The sequence below is a fragment of the Chelon labrosus genome (genome assembly GCF_963514085.1).
Source record: "Chelon labrosus genome assembly, contig: SCAFFOLD_41, whole genome shotgun sequence".
In the NCBI taxonomy this organism is placed as follows: Eukaryota; Metazoa; Chordata; class Actinopteri; order Mugiliformes; family Mugilidae; genus Chelon; species Chelon labrosus.
In genome coordinates this window covers 260,134-278,551 of record NW_028181531.1, presented here as the reverse complement: position 1 = coordinate 278,551, position 18,418 = coordinate 260,134, and the positions used below count along the sequence as shown (strand labels likewise).

The 18,418-nt window shown below is 42.4% G+C and overlaps 1 protein-coding gene across 1 annotated transcript; it reads right to left on the bottom strand.

Annotated features, from left to right (window-relative positions):
• Nucleotides 1-1,246: 1,246 nt before the first annotated feature.
• On the bottom strand, nucleotides 1,247-12,002 carry LOC311509973 (alpha-N-acetylgalactosaminide alpha-2,6-sialyltransferase 2-like; the record flags this gene model as incomplete). Its single annotated transcript, XM_084575434.1, has 6 exons — nucleotides 1,247-1,441; nucleotides 6,920-6,926; nucleotides 7,843-7,926; nucleotides 8,559-8,662; nucleotides 8,743-8,773; nucleotides 11,896-12,002. 6 exons carry the CDS (start codon nucleotides 12,000-12,002, stop codon nucleotides 1,247-1,249), a joined length of 528 nt encoding a protein of 175 aa, XP_084431560.1.
• Nucleotides 12,003-18,418: the final 6,416 nt, after the last annotated feature.

Here is an 18,418-nt window from a genome sequence, read left to right as displayed (position 1 = left end):
CAGGCCCCGGCGGCCCAAGAAAGGCAGCCACTGACCTCGCCAGGCAACCGGCCACCCGGGACAGGCACGGAGCAGGGTCCACGGCCCCACGAGCCCGAGGGCAGCACCCCCCACCCCCACCAGACACGAGGCCCAGCCGACGCCCACAAGGACCAGGCCGCCCCAGACGACCGCCCGGGATGGACCAGCACCTGCCCCCGCGCCCAAGCCACACGCCCAGGGACCCCGGCAGTTAGTTATACTGTGCCACACCGTAAAAATTAATTAGCCATTAACTTTGTAATCAATAACCCTGCTAAAGTTCTTTTGAGAACTTTACATTATCTTTGTCAGTAAATAATACATGCCAAGTTTGGTGAGAATTGGTTGAACGGGCTAGGAGGAGTTGATTTTGCTTTAAGGTGCAATTTTTTCAAAATGGCAGGAAAAAAATAGCAAACGGAAATGGGCGTGGCCTAGTCCACTAGAATTAGGGCTATGTAAGGAATCAGAGGGAGAAAGAATTTTGTTTCTTGAGCACACAGTTCTTGAGATATGAGCCAAAATGTTAATTGAGTTATTATAGTGCCACCTAGCTGTAGGCATGCGTATTGACACCTTGGCAAAGTGAAATGGTAGGACTTCTACCAAGTTACCAGGTTTGATGCCTTTCACCCTTGCAGTTTGTCATGGGCAGACACTTAGCTAAGCAACGGGGAATAAGAAGAAAAATCGCAACAAAAGCAATAGGGATCCTGCAGCGTTGTTGCATGGACCCCTAATAAATATTGGGTTGTAACAGTAACATCATTATAGAACAGGTAAAATTATACCCAGTTTTAGCTACTAATGTGACTGACAACAGAAACTGTTGCCCTTTGTAAGAGTATAACGAGCAAGCAACATAGCAACAGGCTGACATGGTTCCACTAACCACTCCCTGGTTTTAATTTGGCAGTGGAGAATCACTGCATTACCCATCAGACAACCATATTCCGTCTGTGAAGTGATGGGTCTATATTACTTGTAGAGTTTTCTTCTCAAAAAACTCTACAAGTTCAGTTGGATATATATGACCTGGAAGTCTTTGTGGGATGATCCACAGAGGCCCCTCCCCTCAACCCATAGGACCCAAAGGCTGTTCATTCAGATTCTGGATTATAAGAATTTGGAAACAAAAAACCCAGCTGTTTAAAACAAGGGGTTAATATCATATAAATTCCCTTAGAGTCAAGGATTTGCTTTAACACGTTTAATTCTTGATGTATTAGTGTTGCTCTTGCTTTTCTGTGCCTGTTTCAGATTTCTGATATAGCTTATCGTTGTGAAGATTTTCCCACAAATTCTTCTCCATAATGTAGTCATGGTTGCCGTAGAAAATGATCTTGGTTCTAATCTGCTTCTCAGAATAGTAGTTTGAGTATTTGCTGTAGTCTTTTGTCATGAGTCCATATGCATTCACCTGAGGATGAGAGAGAAAAAGAAAACATGGGGGACAGGTGAAGGTTTAGAGTTCTTTTGGTCATAATAATGAGCAGGTGTTTTTTCCTTAATAACATGGATTAAACCAATTAAACCAATGAAAACCCTTGACATGTGGATTTGCTCATGAATAATTAATAATTATCAAAAATAATTATTTATTATTAAATAATTGGATCTGAATTACTAGATCACCTCGGGGCACCACCCTTCTAGGAAGGGAAAAGATAGCCAATTAATCAAAACAGTCTCATAAATTATACTAAATTGTCAATTTGGAGTTCGGATTAATAATTAACTTACTAACTATAACCAAAATTACCACATTAACAACTAGTTAAAGTGAAGGAATTTGGAGTTCTTGGCAGTGTAGAGGTTGGCAATATTCACTCTTGTGCAACATTAAACAGACAGGTATGTTTAAAAGACATTTATTAACAAGAATAAAATTAAACATACAAGCTAACTACAGTGTACTCAATACAGATGTGTGTGTGTTGATAATTTATGAAATTCATAAATTGATAAATTATTAATAATTCGTTATTAATAACTACCGTTTTAAGTCCCATTGTACTACATTAAGAGTTGCTTTTGCTGCTAGCTAATTCAAGTTGAACCTACTTTTCTCAATCGTAAGAATTTCTGCATTCGAATACCACGTATTCATGCAATCCAGTCAAGCTGTTTCCTGTTAATTTAAGTGCTCCCCTGTTGAATTAAACCACAGTGTGCTACCAGCCCTGTGAAATATAAGTTATATACTTAGCTGCTACTAACACGTGTTCCAGCCTAAGTTAACTTTAAGAATCACGTCTCTAACTGTTACTGCCCTGCATTTCAGTAATTGCATGTTGAGTTTTGGTGAGTAAATTTGCATTTACTGTGCTACCAAATTTGTTGTGCCCACTAGAGCCACTAGATGGTGCCATAGCTACCCTTCTAGCCTCTCTCTTAGAAGCTACATAGCTACTTAGCATAGCGTTGCTAACCCCATTGCTTTGTTGTTGTTTTTGACACCTCCGTCCCACATAACAATGGAGAACCCCTGTGTAGAGCAATTCATTTCTTCCCTTGCACAGAGCCTAAACCCAGGCTACCCTGAATTCATTAACAAGTTGAATTTCAGTGAGTGCAGGGATGAGATAGATTCTCTACTGAAGGACAGGTGTGATGCACAGACTGCATCCAAAGGCCCATTGTTAAGATGTTTGCTTCTGAACTTTCACAGGCAATCCAGCCTTGCCTCTCAGAGCAAAGCAGCCTTAGAAAAGGAGGTAGAGTCCCTTAAAGCGCAAACGGCTTGTCTCCTCCATGAGGTACAAATGGCCAATAAGAAAGCTATGCGCTACTTATCAGACTTGCATTCAGCAGAGTCAGATCTTTGTGCACACAAAGAGGAATTGTTAAGGCTTAAATCAGATTGTTTTTCCCCATCACAGTCATTAAGCCAATGTGATTCTGGTTATTCCGATTCACACTCCTCCTGTAGTGAAAGGTTAACACCCTCTACAGCTAGAAGATGGGAACAATTTCCAGCCGACCCTAAGTTCCTGGGAATGGAGTCAGCTCCTCAACCTCCTCTGAGAGACCGAGGTAACAGTTACCTGACGTCCCATCTCTCTGATATAGACCGTGAAGAGATGTGTAGTTTATCCTCCAGAAGATATTCTGCCCAATCTTCTTTTCAGCCTATGATGTATGACACTCCCATCCGTGCCCATCTCTCCGAAAGGGGGACTACAACACCACAGGTTTGCCCAGCCCCCGCCTTTCCACCAGAGATAACTGTTGCACTTGACGCACCTGCCCGGACACCACAGTGTCCCTGCTTTAAAGTGCTTGAGTTCCTTGCTAAGGACATTGAACATTTTGATCCAGACAGTTGTGATCATAACGTTGACAATTACATTAGGGATTTAGACCACGCCCTAATTGATTTGCCCCATGCAACCCAAAGGGAGAAGATTAAACTTGTATGGAAAACAAGCTCTAAAGCTGTCCATAAGTTTATCCAGTCACAACCTCCCTCAGTCAGAGATGACTACACAGAGCTCCGTCAAGCACTACTAGAAGAATTCTCTTCTACTGCTGATGAGATTGACTCAATGGTTGCAGCCCTCCAAATTAAACATACCCGTCATGAGCATCCTAGAGATTATTACAAACGTTTGAGACATGTGTACTTTCAGGGCAAGAATGCACCAGGCTTAGAAAAGAACTCCACCTTCAAGTCCTTATTCTTGCAGAACCTTCACCCATGTGTACGCACTCACGTTGTACTCATGACACGCCAAGGTGACCCCTCGATGCAGGACATCAGGAAGATGACACAGGTGGCTTGGGAAACTGTTATCACTTCCAAAACAAGAGGGAAGACAGTTGAGCCCTCCAGCTCAACCACCAAGGCATCATCCCGGTCTACCACCTTAAAACATCACCCTCACAACAGACCAAAGGGGGGTGATAAAGGGCCACACAGGGACACTGAGCGTAGCCACCATGTCCGCCAGCTTCCCCGAGATAGACATTCACACAGTCGAAGCTGTAGAAAGCCTTACTCTGAAATTATGGCCCAGCAGTATGATCAACCAATAGACTGCTCAGACGATGATCGCAGCATCTCTGAGCGCAGTTTAGATGATCATAATTCAGAAGACAGTGACAACGCCTCTGAATACCTCTTTGCCTCTGGCTACACGGAGCGTTACAGCCCTGAGCCACGAGTTCAGAAGAACTTAAGGCAACACAAGCTCAGAGTTCCTTCCTCACAGAAATAATAATACAGTCCATCCCTGTACTGCCAGTAGGTACTAAGTACTTTACTTTCTTTGCAGTTAAATAGGCAAACTTGTTGATTTGTTAGCAACAGCAGCAAACTCCATAGTTTTCAACTCACTAATAGTCACACCTGCCACTATTAGCTGAGAAAAGCCTAAATTCTGATTGGACCCAGACCCACTGTCTAACTTTGCAAATACACCTGAACCAACTCCTTGGTAGTATTTTGCTAGTCACAGATGTCCTTATCCAACACAAATTTTAGGACACATTCGAACAATGATACAGCCATTGACAACCAAGATTTTTAAAATGTGATGACATCCTTCCGCAGCAACATCTGCATGAAGGACAAAATTGTTATTTCTGTTAAGACCAGACCGAGTACTGCATTGAATAATAATTATTCTAATAGGATCCAATGAGTAAACCACAAAACTCTTGGACATTTGGAAATGGTTTTATCATTGTAGGTGCCACTCTCTTTCTGTATCTTACCCTAACAATTTACATCACTGACATTCTTCTCTTTCTCACTAACACGGTTAGTAAATGTCAATGTGCTTATGTGTATTTCAGTTTTTCACCTGATGATTTTGTTCTGCTTAGCTAAGATAGTTAGCGTTTACCACAGCCCAGTTGGTTAACAGACTGCCCAGATGTCACTACCATGAATGAACTTTTCCAACTTGGATTATACACGGACACTTGTGCTCTCACAACCACACATCGAGTGAGGTCGTGAGACCAAAGGGGGGAATGTTGGGATCTGAACCTGGTGGTGAGCTATGGATGCTCACCACGCATAATCAAGTTAACCACATGGCTCCCTTTGTCTTGGAAACAAAGGGAAGCACCAGAACTCTATGTCCCACAATCCTCCAGGTGTGAAAAACTGACCAAGCAGTTCACTGGCTGACAGTGGCATGTGACCTATGAGGTCATCAGGTCATATAAAATGCACCGTTTGGCCTTTGTTCTCTCTCTTATTCTCTTATCCTCCTACTCTCTACAACTCCACACCTCCACGTGGAGACCCCCCAGCTGCTTGGCTGCTTGGCTGCAGCTGGGTGCCAGGCCTGTTCTCCTTACAGCAGCGAAGCGAGATCCTGCTGAGGAATCTACACCAGGTCTTCTAGCCAACAAACAGAAGGTTTGCAGGCTAAACTCCCAAACAACAGGAGCCACACGGCTAGTTAGCACCGAGCTGCTAACAAGCCACTTCAAAGGACTTCAAGGAGCGGCCAGTTTCCCTCCAACGTCTGCCATCAGGAACACGCAGCAAGGACTTCAACTTTTCCCAGTTTGGCCTTCCATCAGGAACTGCCAGCTAAAGGAGCAACACACCAGAAATTGACTTTTCACCAAATCTGGTAGTATGACCTGGGCCTAGTCAAGCTAAGCTAAGCTAGAGTTAAAAATGTTGATTTGATGTGATATTTGTTTATATTGAGTTGTTTATAGTATAGTGGTTTGATGTTAGTTAGATTATGCAACACATAGACTCAGGGTCTTGCATGCTAAACTAACCACTCTTCCTCTAACCTGGCACCTCTTAAAACGCTTATCACATTCCACACATCTACTGGCCAGCACATGGTCTGAGTGTACCCACTCAGCAGCCATTGTTTCCTTTGTGTTCAAGACATCAAGGCCCCAGCGGCCATCTTGGCACGCCCACAACCGGCGGCCATCTTGACACGCCCACAACCAGCGGCCATTTTGACACACACACACACACACACACGTAGTATAGAGTACACTGTTGTTAGATTGTATGTTTGCTTTTATTCTTGTAATAAATGTCTTTTAAACATACCTGTCTGTTTAATATTGCACAAGAGTGAATATTGCCAACCTCTACACTGTCAAGAACTCCAAATTCCTTCAACTTTAACTAGTTGTTAACGTGGTAATTTTGGTTATAGTTAGTAAGTTAATTATTAATCCGAACTCCAAATTGACAATTTAGTATAATTTATGAGACTGTTTTGATTAATTGGCTATCTTTTCCCTTCCTAGAAGGGTGGTGCCCCGAGGTGATCTAGTAATTCAGATCCAATTATTTAATAATAAATAATTATTTTTGATAATTATTAATTATTCATGATAGCCAAACCCCAATATTGAGAGCCTTCATACCCAGGCCCAACATGGTATATCCAAAAAGCGTTAAAAAAAAAAAAACTGGACTTGTAGAGTTTTTTTTTGAGAAGACGTTTTACCACTCATCAGAGTAGCAAAATGTTTTCTCAAAAAAAAAAAAAAAACTCTATAAGTGCAGTTGCCTTTTTTAAACACTTTTTGCACATTAGAGGAAGTATCTTTTATATCTACAACTACAAAATTGACAAGTAAATTGAAGCTTTGTAATAATTTCCTGTTGGTTCCTTTTCTGTTGTGTGCAGCATTTGTTATAATCAGTGATTTTATTCGAATAGTTTTCTAATCAATAGACAGCTTGGCAGGATTAAATGCAAAGCAATAATCTTCTTAGTTTTTGTAAATTATATGAAGTCCTGGATTTAGGTATCATTTAAATATTAGCCCAGGAGAATGTATTTTTAAACTACTACTGCGTATATTATGTGTATATCGTTGTATTACTATGATTCATGAATTCATGTAAAAGCAGTTTGTTGAGGTTCATTGTAAAATACTCTTTGGAAGACCTGACCTCAAAACTACAAAAAAAATCATATTCATGTTATGAGGTTACAAAGTATCATGGTGTTGAGTTTTGAATGTTTTGAGTAACCTTGTTTATTTTTCTGGTGTTTCCTGTTTCATTTTGTAATCAGTTTTCTTGTTGAATTTAGATTTTACTTCCTGCCCCACTGTTCCAGAGACTGTATATAAATATGGACTACGCATCCCCTCTTCCTTACACTGGCCAAGCTGACACTATTTTCCCAGGGAATACGAGCAGCGCCATCTTGTGACTTTGAAGCCAGAATCTGCAGAATGGTCCAAGAGTGGAGGCACACGGAGCTACAATATCAATGACCCGTCCACACTTCTGCCGGACTCACTTGCGTTTTTATTTAATTAATACTGTGTTCTGGTTTCACCTGTCTCTAGTTATTCCATCAGCCCTTGTGAGTGAGTGCATATATAACCCTGCCTTTGCTTTGTCATGTCATTTGCTATGTTACCCCTGTTCTGCTACCCCTGTCAAGTCGTTATTGAGTTTTCTTCTGAGACACTACCCTTTTTGTTGTACACTCGTGCTTCCTCATGTTTCTCAGTTCTCACCTTGGTTTTGGGTTTTATTTATTTATTTATTTTTTTGGATTTGTGTGTTCAGATTATCCTGCCATCCTTGCAGCGCTTTTTTGTCTTTTTTCGTAAGTTTTCATTAAATTAGCTTTGTTTCTTTACTTTGTTCCCTGCATTTAGGTCCTACTGCTGTATAACCGTAACACGCTGAAAAGGTGGAGTAATGAAAAGTTATTACAAAGAAAAGTACATCATACATTTTATGAAAATGTTTCGCAGAAGAATGACTTGTACCACTTTTGTTACCACAACAGATACATTCATAAAAGCATACGGTTTAAACCACAGAAAGTTTGGATGGGTGTTTGACAGGAGGCTGACCTGTTTCGTATGTATCGGAGGAAGTCTTGGTGCAGAACATAGAAGCGGCTCTCGTTGTACTGCCCTGAGTAGTACGTCCTTGGCCTGGAGGGTTAAAATAGGAAAGCAACAGTTGAAAATTAAAGAACAAGCTGATGAAAGATGGTCATTTATGTTTGCACAACGTTGATTCAGGACTGGGAACACGCCCCAGGTTACACATTGTTCTTCAGTTGATTTACTGTCAAGATTGTTGGCAACTGTTGACATATGGACGCACACCTGCTGTATCAGAGCACAAGGACAAAGAGTTTGAACTGAAAATCGACTGAATGGTTCTATTGAGTCTGATGGACGTCACAGTAACAATGATCAACATAATGGCTTGGAGAACAAAAGTGTATTTTTAAACTCTACATTTGCTTAGTCATACATGTATTTCAGTTTTGTAAATCTGTTTTGAAATTCAATGATACAATATACTTTCAATGTCAATTACAGAGATTTTTCTTTTTAAATGAACAATGTGTACAATAAGTTATCCTAATAAAGATTTATTTTTAAATGTAAAAATGTCTTGTAAGTTTTCTCAATTCATTTCAATACAACACCATAAAAACTTTTTAAGAACATAATATTTTTAATACAACGTAAGAGGAAACACTGAGGAACTTTAAAGTTATGTTATTTTAGCACAGATGAAGACTGTGCAGGAAAAAGAAAAAGAAGATATTTACAGCTTTTTGCGGTACGGGCCAGCACGGACTCTTTCTCCTTTCAGAAGACCCTCCAGCCAATGGAAGTCCCTCATTCCTTCAGGAATCATGACGTACTTTATCCCCTGCCAAAGAGGAAGACAGACGTTATCTTTATTGTGAGTATAAACAACATTACATTGTTTAAGTGTTTAAATTTTAGTACCTCATCATGAGGGGCAGACGTGTAGCCATAGACATAAGACATAAGACGTTTATTTAATCCCACGTGTGGGACATTTCCTTGTTCCAGTGGCACAGAATTTGGCAAAAAAAATAAATAAAAAAATAAAATATATATATATATATATATATATATATATACAGAGACAGTGACGACTTTGAACAGGGAAAAGGTTATCAAAAAAACACAAATACAAAGATTTAAAAAATATATATCAAAAAATATACAAAAGAATGACCATACTCTAAGAAAATATAGGGAGGAGAAATAACTAGAAAATATAAGACATTCTGTATGTACATTGTGGAGAATGGTGGGATAAACTTTACAAATAAATAATTGCTTAACCTTTGAGAAAGACATTTTGAGTTGGTGAGGTAGTGGTTTGTGCAAAAAACAGGCAGTGCAAAGAAGCTTAGTTTGTGCAAAAAGAAAAATACAGTTATTATTGACTCAGGCTGGTGTTGTACAGCCTGATGGCAGCTGGGATGAATGACCTGCGGTAGTGTTCCTTCTTGCAGTGTGGATGCAGCAGTCTGCTGCTGAAGGAGCTGCTTAGGTCTGAAACAGTCTGATGCAGTGGGTGAGAGGGGTTGTCCATGATTGATGTCAGCTTGGCTAACATCCTCCTCTCACCCACCACCTCGATGGAGTCCAGAGAGCAGTCCAGGACAGAGCCGGCCCGTCTGACCAGCTTGTTCAGTCTCTTCCTGTCCCTCTCTGAGCTTCCACTGCTCCAGCAGACCACTGCATACAGGAGGGCAGAAGCCACCACAGAGTCATAAAAAGTCCTGAGCAGTGTCCTGCACACTCCAAAGGACCTCAGTCGTCTCAGCAGGTGGAGAAGACTTTGGCCCTTCTTGTACAGGGCGTTTGTGTTATGTGTCCAGTCGAGTTTATTGTTAAGGTGAACACCCAGGTACTTGTAATCCTCCACGACCTCGATGTCCAAGCCCTGAATGTTCACCGGTGCAGTTGGATGCGGTTTCCTACTGAAGTCAATCACCACCTCCTTTGTCTTGCTGGCGTTGATGTGCAGGTGGTTCAGAGCACACCAGTCCACAAAGTTGGTGATGACCTCCAGATACTCCAGGTCGTTTCCCTGAGATACACGCCCGACAATGGCTGTATCGTCACAGAATTTCTGGAGGTGGCAGCTGTCCGTGTTGTGTCTGAAGTCCGATGTGTACAGAGTGAAGGGGAAGGGAGAGAGCAAAGTACCCTGCGGCGCCCCAGTGCTGCAGACTACCACATCAGACACACAGTCGCGAAGCCTCACATACTGCGGCCTGTTGGAGAGGTAGTCGATGGTCCATGCAGCCAGGCTACTGTTAACTCCAGCTCCCTCCAGCTTCCCCCTGAGCAGTGATGGTTGGATGGTGTTGAAAGCACTGGAGAAGTCGAAGAACATGACTCTCACAGTGCTACCGGTGTCGTCTAGGTGGGAAAAACATCTGTGCAGCAGGTAGATGACAGTGTCTTCCACACCTATGCCTGGACGATAGGCAAACTGCAGCGGGTCCATGTTGTTGTTCACCAGATGACGGAGGTGGCCCAGGATGATCCTCTCCATGGTCTTCATCAGATGAGAGGTCAGGACTACTGGCCTAAAGTGGTTCAGCTCACTGGGACATGCAGTCTTTGGAACTGGAACCACGCAGGATGTTTTCCACAGGAGCGGAACTCTCTCCAGACTGATGCTCAAGTTGAAGATGTGCAGAAAAATCCCACAGAGTTGATCTGCACAGTCCTTGAGGAGTCTGGAGCTGATGCCATCAGGGCCAGTAGCCTTCCTTGGTTTAATCCTCCTTAGCTCCCTCCTCAACTGGGGCCTCATGTACTAACAGTTGCGTAGATTTCCTACTAAATCGTGACGTAAGTTCAGATTTAGAAGCATTTCGAAGCACATTTCCTTTGTACATCCCGATTGAACGTACCCGACTCCTCCCTGTCCACGCCCCGTTTAAATATGCAAATCAGTGTCCCGCCCCTTTTAAATATGCAACTCCCTGTCCACGCCCATTTTAAATATGGAAATTATATTTAAATTGACTCTGCACCTGAGATTCCCATCTCCGCGCGATCAGAAAACGAAAACATAAGAATGACTAAGACGGGAAAGAAGAAGAACTTCACAGAAATAGAATTGGAGACGCTACTCACTGGAGTGGGGATGCGTAAAATGTGTTCTTTGGCACGCTGCCACAATGTTTACTTGCATTTGCGCATCACGTATGATCTGCACACTGATCGAATGAAAATGTTTCCTGTTGACATTTACAAATTCATGCGATGGCGCTTTTATAGCAATGTGTGTGCAGTCGATAGCTCTGATTACAGTCAGAAAACCGTCTCTTGCTGCAGATTGCTCTTTAATGTTGACCTGTTCAGATGCATTGTATGGGAATCTGATATACCTGGCTGATGCGGATAATTCAGTCCCACGCGGCTTGCATGGATCTACTCAGGGTCGACCGGCACAGTCCCGATCGGTCGGAGTAATAGTTTTCACATTGATGACAGTTTCCCGGCATCACCTCTAAGTGTCGCCAAAGGATCGATATCTGTAGAATCCTACTTACGCCAGCCACGTCGTTGGCGTAGGGACGTACAAAATTCACGGACATTTCACTCTTGATACATCTGAACTTTTACGTGAGCGAGTACTTACGTAACGTTTTTGTACTTAAGCAACTTTCGTACATGAGGCCCCTGGTCTGTGGTTATGGAGAAGTTGGGGGGGTGGTGTGAAGAGACCCCTGCTGTGTTAGGTGGGGGTTGGGGTGAATGGATCACCCCAGCAGAGTGTAGTGGGAGGAGGTGTGTTGCTGGTGACAGTCCACAGATGTTCTTTGGGGTGGAGATGTTGCTGATGGAGATGTTGTGGGGGGTTGGGGATAGGGGGTCATTTATGGGTGCCGTTTGGTCTGGGCTGTGGAGGGTGGGGGAGGAGGCAGGAACACAGTCAAACCTATTGAAGAACAGGTTCAGTTCATTGGCCCATTCATGGTCTCCCGCTTCTGGGCCCCTTCCACTGTCCTTCCCGTGTCCGGAGATGGTTTTCAGGCCTCTCCAGACCTCTCTGGTGTTGTTATCCTGAAGGCGCTCCTCCAGCTTCCTCCTGTGTAGCCGTACTTCTTGAAAAAATATAGCGATGTGGTGATGGAGTGGGCCGTGTGAACGTACACAGATGTTTTGTTTCCTACGTCTTCCTCATAACCCTTGGGCACGGCGCCATTCATCCTGGAACACAAACAATTCAAACCAAGAGGCTTTTCAGATGTTGATTGGTGGTTGCATTTTCATTTGCTTCATTCACATAATACTCAAGTGTACTGACTTCTGAGTGACAATTACTATCCCTCTTTACATATTTTGGAAGGCCGTGGCCTTCACCATCCAGAAGAAATGGTGCTGACAAAAAAAACACACTGTAGGCTTTGTTTTTCTTAGTTTATCTCTAACATTGTTATTCTGTATCCTGATATTAAGCTTATTGTTTTCCCACATAAAGCAACTAAGCAGACTTCCATGTCTTCATTTCAGTACATATGTGTTGGGCCTGGGTACTAAGGCACTCAGTATTGGGGTTTGGCTATCATGAATAATTAATAATTATCAAAAATAATTATTTATTATTAAATAATTGGATCTGAATTACTAGATCACCTCGGGGCACCACCCTTCTAGGAAGGGAAAAGATAGCCAATTAATCAAAACAGTCTCATAAATTATACTAAATTGTCAATTTGGAGTTCGGATTAATAATTAACTTAACTAGACAATTCCCCTGCGGGAAATCGCGAGAGTGATGCAGTGGCCGCAGCAGTCTGCGATACCATGCTATATTGCTGTGACAGTACGATGCTACGATGCTATGATGATGCTACTATGCCAAGATGCTACTACAATGCTATGATGCTAAGATACTAAGATGCTATGATACTAAGATGCTACAAAGCTAAGATACTATGTTGCTACGATGCTAAGATGCTACAATGCAATTATACCAAGATGCTATGATGCTTTAATGATCACCTGTTCATATAGTCATAATATAATCCTGGTGAAAATATTTGCGACTTACGTTGCAAATAATTTCATGTTTGACTACAAAAAGTAATGGTCAGGTCAAGACAGGTATGAAAGTATTCGCGACTTACGTCGCGAATGTCTTTACTAAGTAGCATGTCTTTACTACCATGAGCAGCAGCTATAACAAAAAGCACAACTCAAATAGTCATTTAAGGCCTGGTTCCTTCTGACTGGATGGGTGTGAGTTTGATGTCATGCAGGGTACAACAAACCAAACAGGATGAGGAGGATGCAGTAGGCCTGGCTGAGAGAGAGAGACACTGAGAAGGGTCGTCCTTTACGCCCTTCTACAAACTGAAGGGCAGGTACAGGCAGCAGACCCCTCCCAGCTCCACCTGAAAGCCAGCATCAAATAAGGAAGAGAGTGGGAGGGATCTCACTAGGATCCCCAGACAAAGAACGAGCAAATCGTAACAGTTGATCGTTAATCATAATAATTTTAACAATAAAACTCATTACTCCTACCTGAGCAATAGTTTAACAGTTTACAGCACAGTCTTACAGTTAGAAAAACAATAATATTAAACTTAACACATCCAGGCTGTAACAAGGAATCAGCGATGAAGTGAAGACCTTCAAATTGTCCTGCGAGTCCAGCTCTTTGTCTCATGTTGGACGTCACTGCAGTCTGTCTGGATCAGCTGGAGGAAAACTATAGGCAGACAAATAGACATGTCAAATAATGTTATGTAACATACTTAATATAACTCTTATGAGTGTTCAACAGCTCATTATTTATTTAATTAAAAACATCATATTATATTAAATTACTCCAATTATATATATACTGTCATTAATGTTGTTGCAAGCCATAAATGTTTCCTACTTTATGTGGTGGAATAATATATTTTTCAGTTTGACACAGTTTCATTTAAAAATATCTTCCCTTTAAATTGTAAAACTTCAACATTATTACTGTGATAAGCCCCCGGCTTGCAACGCGGCGAATTAGCCGGCGGCTAACCCCACTAGCCTCCGCGTTAGCTCACGGCTAACTGCCGCGGCTAATTCGTGTTTAACTCCCGCGGGTCCGCGGTTAAATCCCGGTTAGCTAGCGGTTAGCTAGCGGTTAGCTCGAGGCTAACTCCACGGTTGAGTCCGCGGCGTTAAGGTAGCGGCTAGCTAGCTCCGTTAGCTCCGCTAGCTTGCTAACATACATGCGCTATGCTGGAAGGCTAGTCGTCGGCTAAATCACTGGGCGGCTAGTCGTTAGCGTCTGTTAGCAGTTAAGCTATTCACTGACCTAATAAGATGAAGGAAACGGGTCAGGGATGTTGTGTCAGGAGTTTCAGCAAAGCAGCCAGATATAATTTGTGTTTAAAATAAAGGAAAAGGTCAAACATGACTGAGAAATTGTCATTCAGTCAATGAGAAGAGCTATAGCTAAGAGGCCCAGCAGCTGTGTGAAAGCACCAAGGGAGACAGCGATGGTTTGGGGGGTTTTAATGTTTTGGCAGATCATGTTTTCCACTGAGAGCTCTTTTCCCGCCTCTCGTCCCCAGCAGCTGCGTGTGTGAACGTGTGTAAGCTGGTTGGGGTCTGGTTGTCATGGCTACCAGGGTCAACTGCTCCTGTTCGAATGTCAGTTGGAAGACGGGGAGAGAGAGAGAAAATGCTGAAAAATCGCCTCGAACAGGAAGGACTTGTGGCCAAACCGTATTTCCAATCATTGAACCGACTTAACTTTGGGCATCTTGAGGCTTTCCTGAACGTCTACATATGCAGTTTGTGGGTAAAATGAAGAAATGTGACCTATTAAAGCGATTCAAAGAAAGGTTACGTCTGCTTTCCTCCAGAAATTTCCCTGCCTTTTTAACATGGCAGTCTATGGAGCTGTGGGTGGGTGTTGCTGGCGCATCTTTGTGTCTGACGCCAAAACTATAAGACTTACAGCTTTAGCAGACGAATTTGAGTGAGAAGACAAATTTTCCTACGTTTCTATGTATAAATTATGTCTGTCGTGTGAAATTTGTGGCCACGGGAGCAGTTTCTGTGCAGTTTTTTGACTAACTTTCTTCTCCCCTCCTCACTCTAGCTGATGATGTCATCCACTCTAGCACAAACATTCCGCGCAATACACACCCATTATAAACCCTGAAATTTGAGTAAAAACCTACACAACTCTGAGGCTTCATAGTTTAAAAACGGTAAAAGTTGTCGACAAGTGAAGTGAATCTCTGAAGAGAAGGCAAGAGTACCTACGTTTTAAAGTTTAAATGAAGTCTCTCGGTTAAAGTATGCCAGAGCAGTTCATTGTTGAAAATGTCTGTTGAATTTTAATTTTTTTCGGGCTTCTCCATTCATTTCAATTGGGAAATTTGTCGCAGTTTTTTCGCGACTACGTCGCGAAAAAATCTTGTTTGGAAGAACTGTATAGAAGCACACCGAGTCCGATCGAGACGCACGTTTTGATGTATTTTGTGTCTGTGTGCGACGAACGGTATTTGAGTTGAAAGGTTTCGAAAATGCGTAGGAAAAAGTTTAATAATAACTAGACAATTCCCCTGCGGGAAATCGCGAGAGTGATGCAGTGGCCGCAGCAGTCTGCGATACCATGCTATATTGCTGTGATAGTACGATGCTACGATGCTATGATGATGCTACTATGCCAAGATGCTACAATGCTATGATGCTAAGATACTAAGATGCTATGATACTAAGATGCTACAAAGCTAAGATACTATGTTGCTACGATGCTAAGATGTTACAATGCAATTATACTAAGATGCTATGATGCTTTAATGATCACCTGTTCATATAGTCATAATATAATCCTGGTGAAAATATTTGCGACTTACGTTGCAAATAATTTCAAATTTGACTACAAAAAGTAATGGTCAGGTCAAGACAGGTATGAAAGTATTCGCGACTTACGTCGCGAATGTCTTTACTAAGTAGCATGTCTTTACTACCATGAGCAGCAGCTATAACAAAAAGCACAACTCAAATAGTCATTTAAGGCCTGGTTCCTTCTGACTGGATGGGTGTGAGTTTGATGTCATGCAGGGTACAACAAACCAAACAGGATGAGGAGGATGCAGTAGGCCTGGCTGAGAGAGAGAGACACTGAGAAGGGTCGTCCTTTATGCTTCGCCTTCTACAAACTGAAGGGCAGGTACAGGCAGCAGAGCCCTCCCAGCTCCACCTGAAAGCCAGCATCAAATAAGGAAGAGAGTGGGAGGGATCTCACTAGGATCCCCAGACAAAGAACGAGCAAATCGTAACAATTGATCGTTAATCATAATAATTTTAACAATAAAACTCATTACTCCTACCTGAGCAATAGTTTAACAGTTTACGGCACAGTCTTACAGTTAGAAAAACAATAATATTAAACTTAACACATCCAGGCTGTAACAAGGAATCAGCGATGAAGTGAAGACCTTCAAATTGTCCTGTTAGTCCAGCTCCTTGTCTCATATTGGACGTCACTGCAGTCTGTCTGGATCAGCTGGAGGAAAACTATAGGCAGACAAATAGACATGTCAAATAATGTTATGTAACATACTTAATATAACTCTTATGAGTGTTCAACAGCTCATTATTTATTTAATTAAAAACATCATATTATATTAAATTACTCCAATTATATATATATACTGTCATTAATGTTGTTGCAAGCCATAAATGTTTCCTAGTTTATGTGGTGGAATAATATATTTTTCAGTTTGACACAGTTGAATTTAAAAATATCTTCCCTTTAAATTGTAAAACTTCAACATTATTACTGTGATAAGCACCCGCTAGCAAGGCGGCGAATTAGCCGGCGGCTAACCCCACTAGCCTCCGCGTTAGCTCACGGCTAACTGCCGCGGCTAATTCGTGTTTAACTCCCGCGGGTCCGCGGCTAAATCCCGGTTAGCTAGCGGTTAAATCCCGGTTAGCTAGCGGTTAGCTCGAGGCTAACTCCGCGGTTAAGTCCGCGGCGTTAAGGTAGCGGCTAGCTAGCTCCGTTAGCTCCGCTAGCTTGCTAACATACATGCGCTATGCTGGAAGGCTAGTCGTCGGCTAAATCACTGGGCGGCTAGTCGTTAGCGTCTGTTAGCAGTTTAGCTATTCACTGACCTAATGAGATGAAGGAAACGGGTCAGGGATGTTGTGTCAGGAGTTTCAGCAAAGCAGCCAGATATAATTTGTGTTTAAAATAAAGGAAAAGGTCAAACATGAAGTTGTCATTCAGTCAATGAGAAAAGCTATAGCTAAGAGGCCCAGCTAGGGTGACCAGATCCCAATTCGCCAGACGTGGGACAAAGACTACGTTTGTGTGGGACAATGTGGGACAATGTGAGATACCAATGCATCAAGGTAGTCTAAAAGAACTAAGAGAAAAAATAAATATTTCTATTCTGCCCCTTTGCTTATGGCATTACTTTGCCATCTGATTGATTCAGTAGGACATAACAGCCTGCAAATAAAAACTTAACAAATATATTTTACAATATAAATATATATAAAAACTTGCTTAAATGCAAATTTCCCAAGTTCACAAGGTGAGCAACACGTTTTGTCTTGCATTGTCTGTGTCGTTTCACGTCGTATTCACCTCCGTGTGAAACGGAAAAATGACTCAAGCAAACTTCACAGCAAACTTTACCAGACTCTCCTTGCACTGGTTTCACCCAGGGATAGATAGTTTCCCAGTCTTTATTATAGCTGCATTTCCTCTTCTCAGTAGTACGGGTTGTGCTTCCCTCCATGTCTCGCGCTGCATGCCGTTCTGATCTGATTCGCATTGTTTGTTGTTGGTGGGCGCGCCCTTAACCTGCGTCCGCGTCCCAGTTTGATTGACATGATCAAACAGCCCGCCCCGACCCCTGATGACAGCCCTCACTGCTTTCTCCAAACAGCTATTTGATAAATGCCAGATTGTAAAACATGCATTTCGAAACTGGAGTCTGACTGTCAATAACAATGCGGGACAACGTCTCAATTTGCGGGACGTGTGAAAAGTAATGAAAATGCGTGACTGTCCCGCACAAAGCGGGACATCTGGTCACCCTAGGCCCAGCAGCTGTGTGAAAGCACCATGGCAGACAGGGATGGTTTGGGGGGTTTTAATGTTTTGGCAGATCATGTTTTCCACTGAGAGCTCTTTTCCCGCCTCTCGTCCCCAGCAGCTGCGTGTGTGAACGTGTGTAAGCTGGTTGGGGTCTGGTTGTCATGGCTACCAGGGTCAACTGCTCCTGTTAGAATGTCAGTTGGAAGACGGGGAGAGAGAGAGAGAAAATGCTGAAATATCGCCTCGAACAGGAAGGACCTGTGGCCAAACCGTATTTCCAATCATTGAACCGACTTAACTTTGGGCATCTTGAGGCTTTCCTGAACGTCTAGATATGTAGTTTTGGGTAAAATGAAGAAATGTGACCTATTTAAACCGATTCAAAGAAAGGTTACGTCTGCTTTCCTCCAGAAATTTCCCTGCCTTTTTAACATGGCAGTCTATGGAGCTGTGGGTCGGTGTTGCTGGCGCATCTTTGTGTCTGACGCCAAAACTATAAGACTTACAGCTTTAGCAGGCGAAATTGAGTGAGAAGACACATTTTCCTACGTTTCTATGTATAAA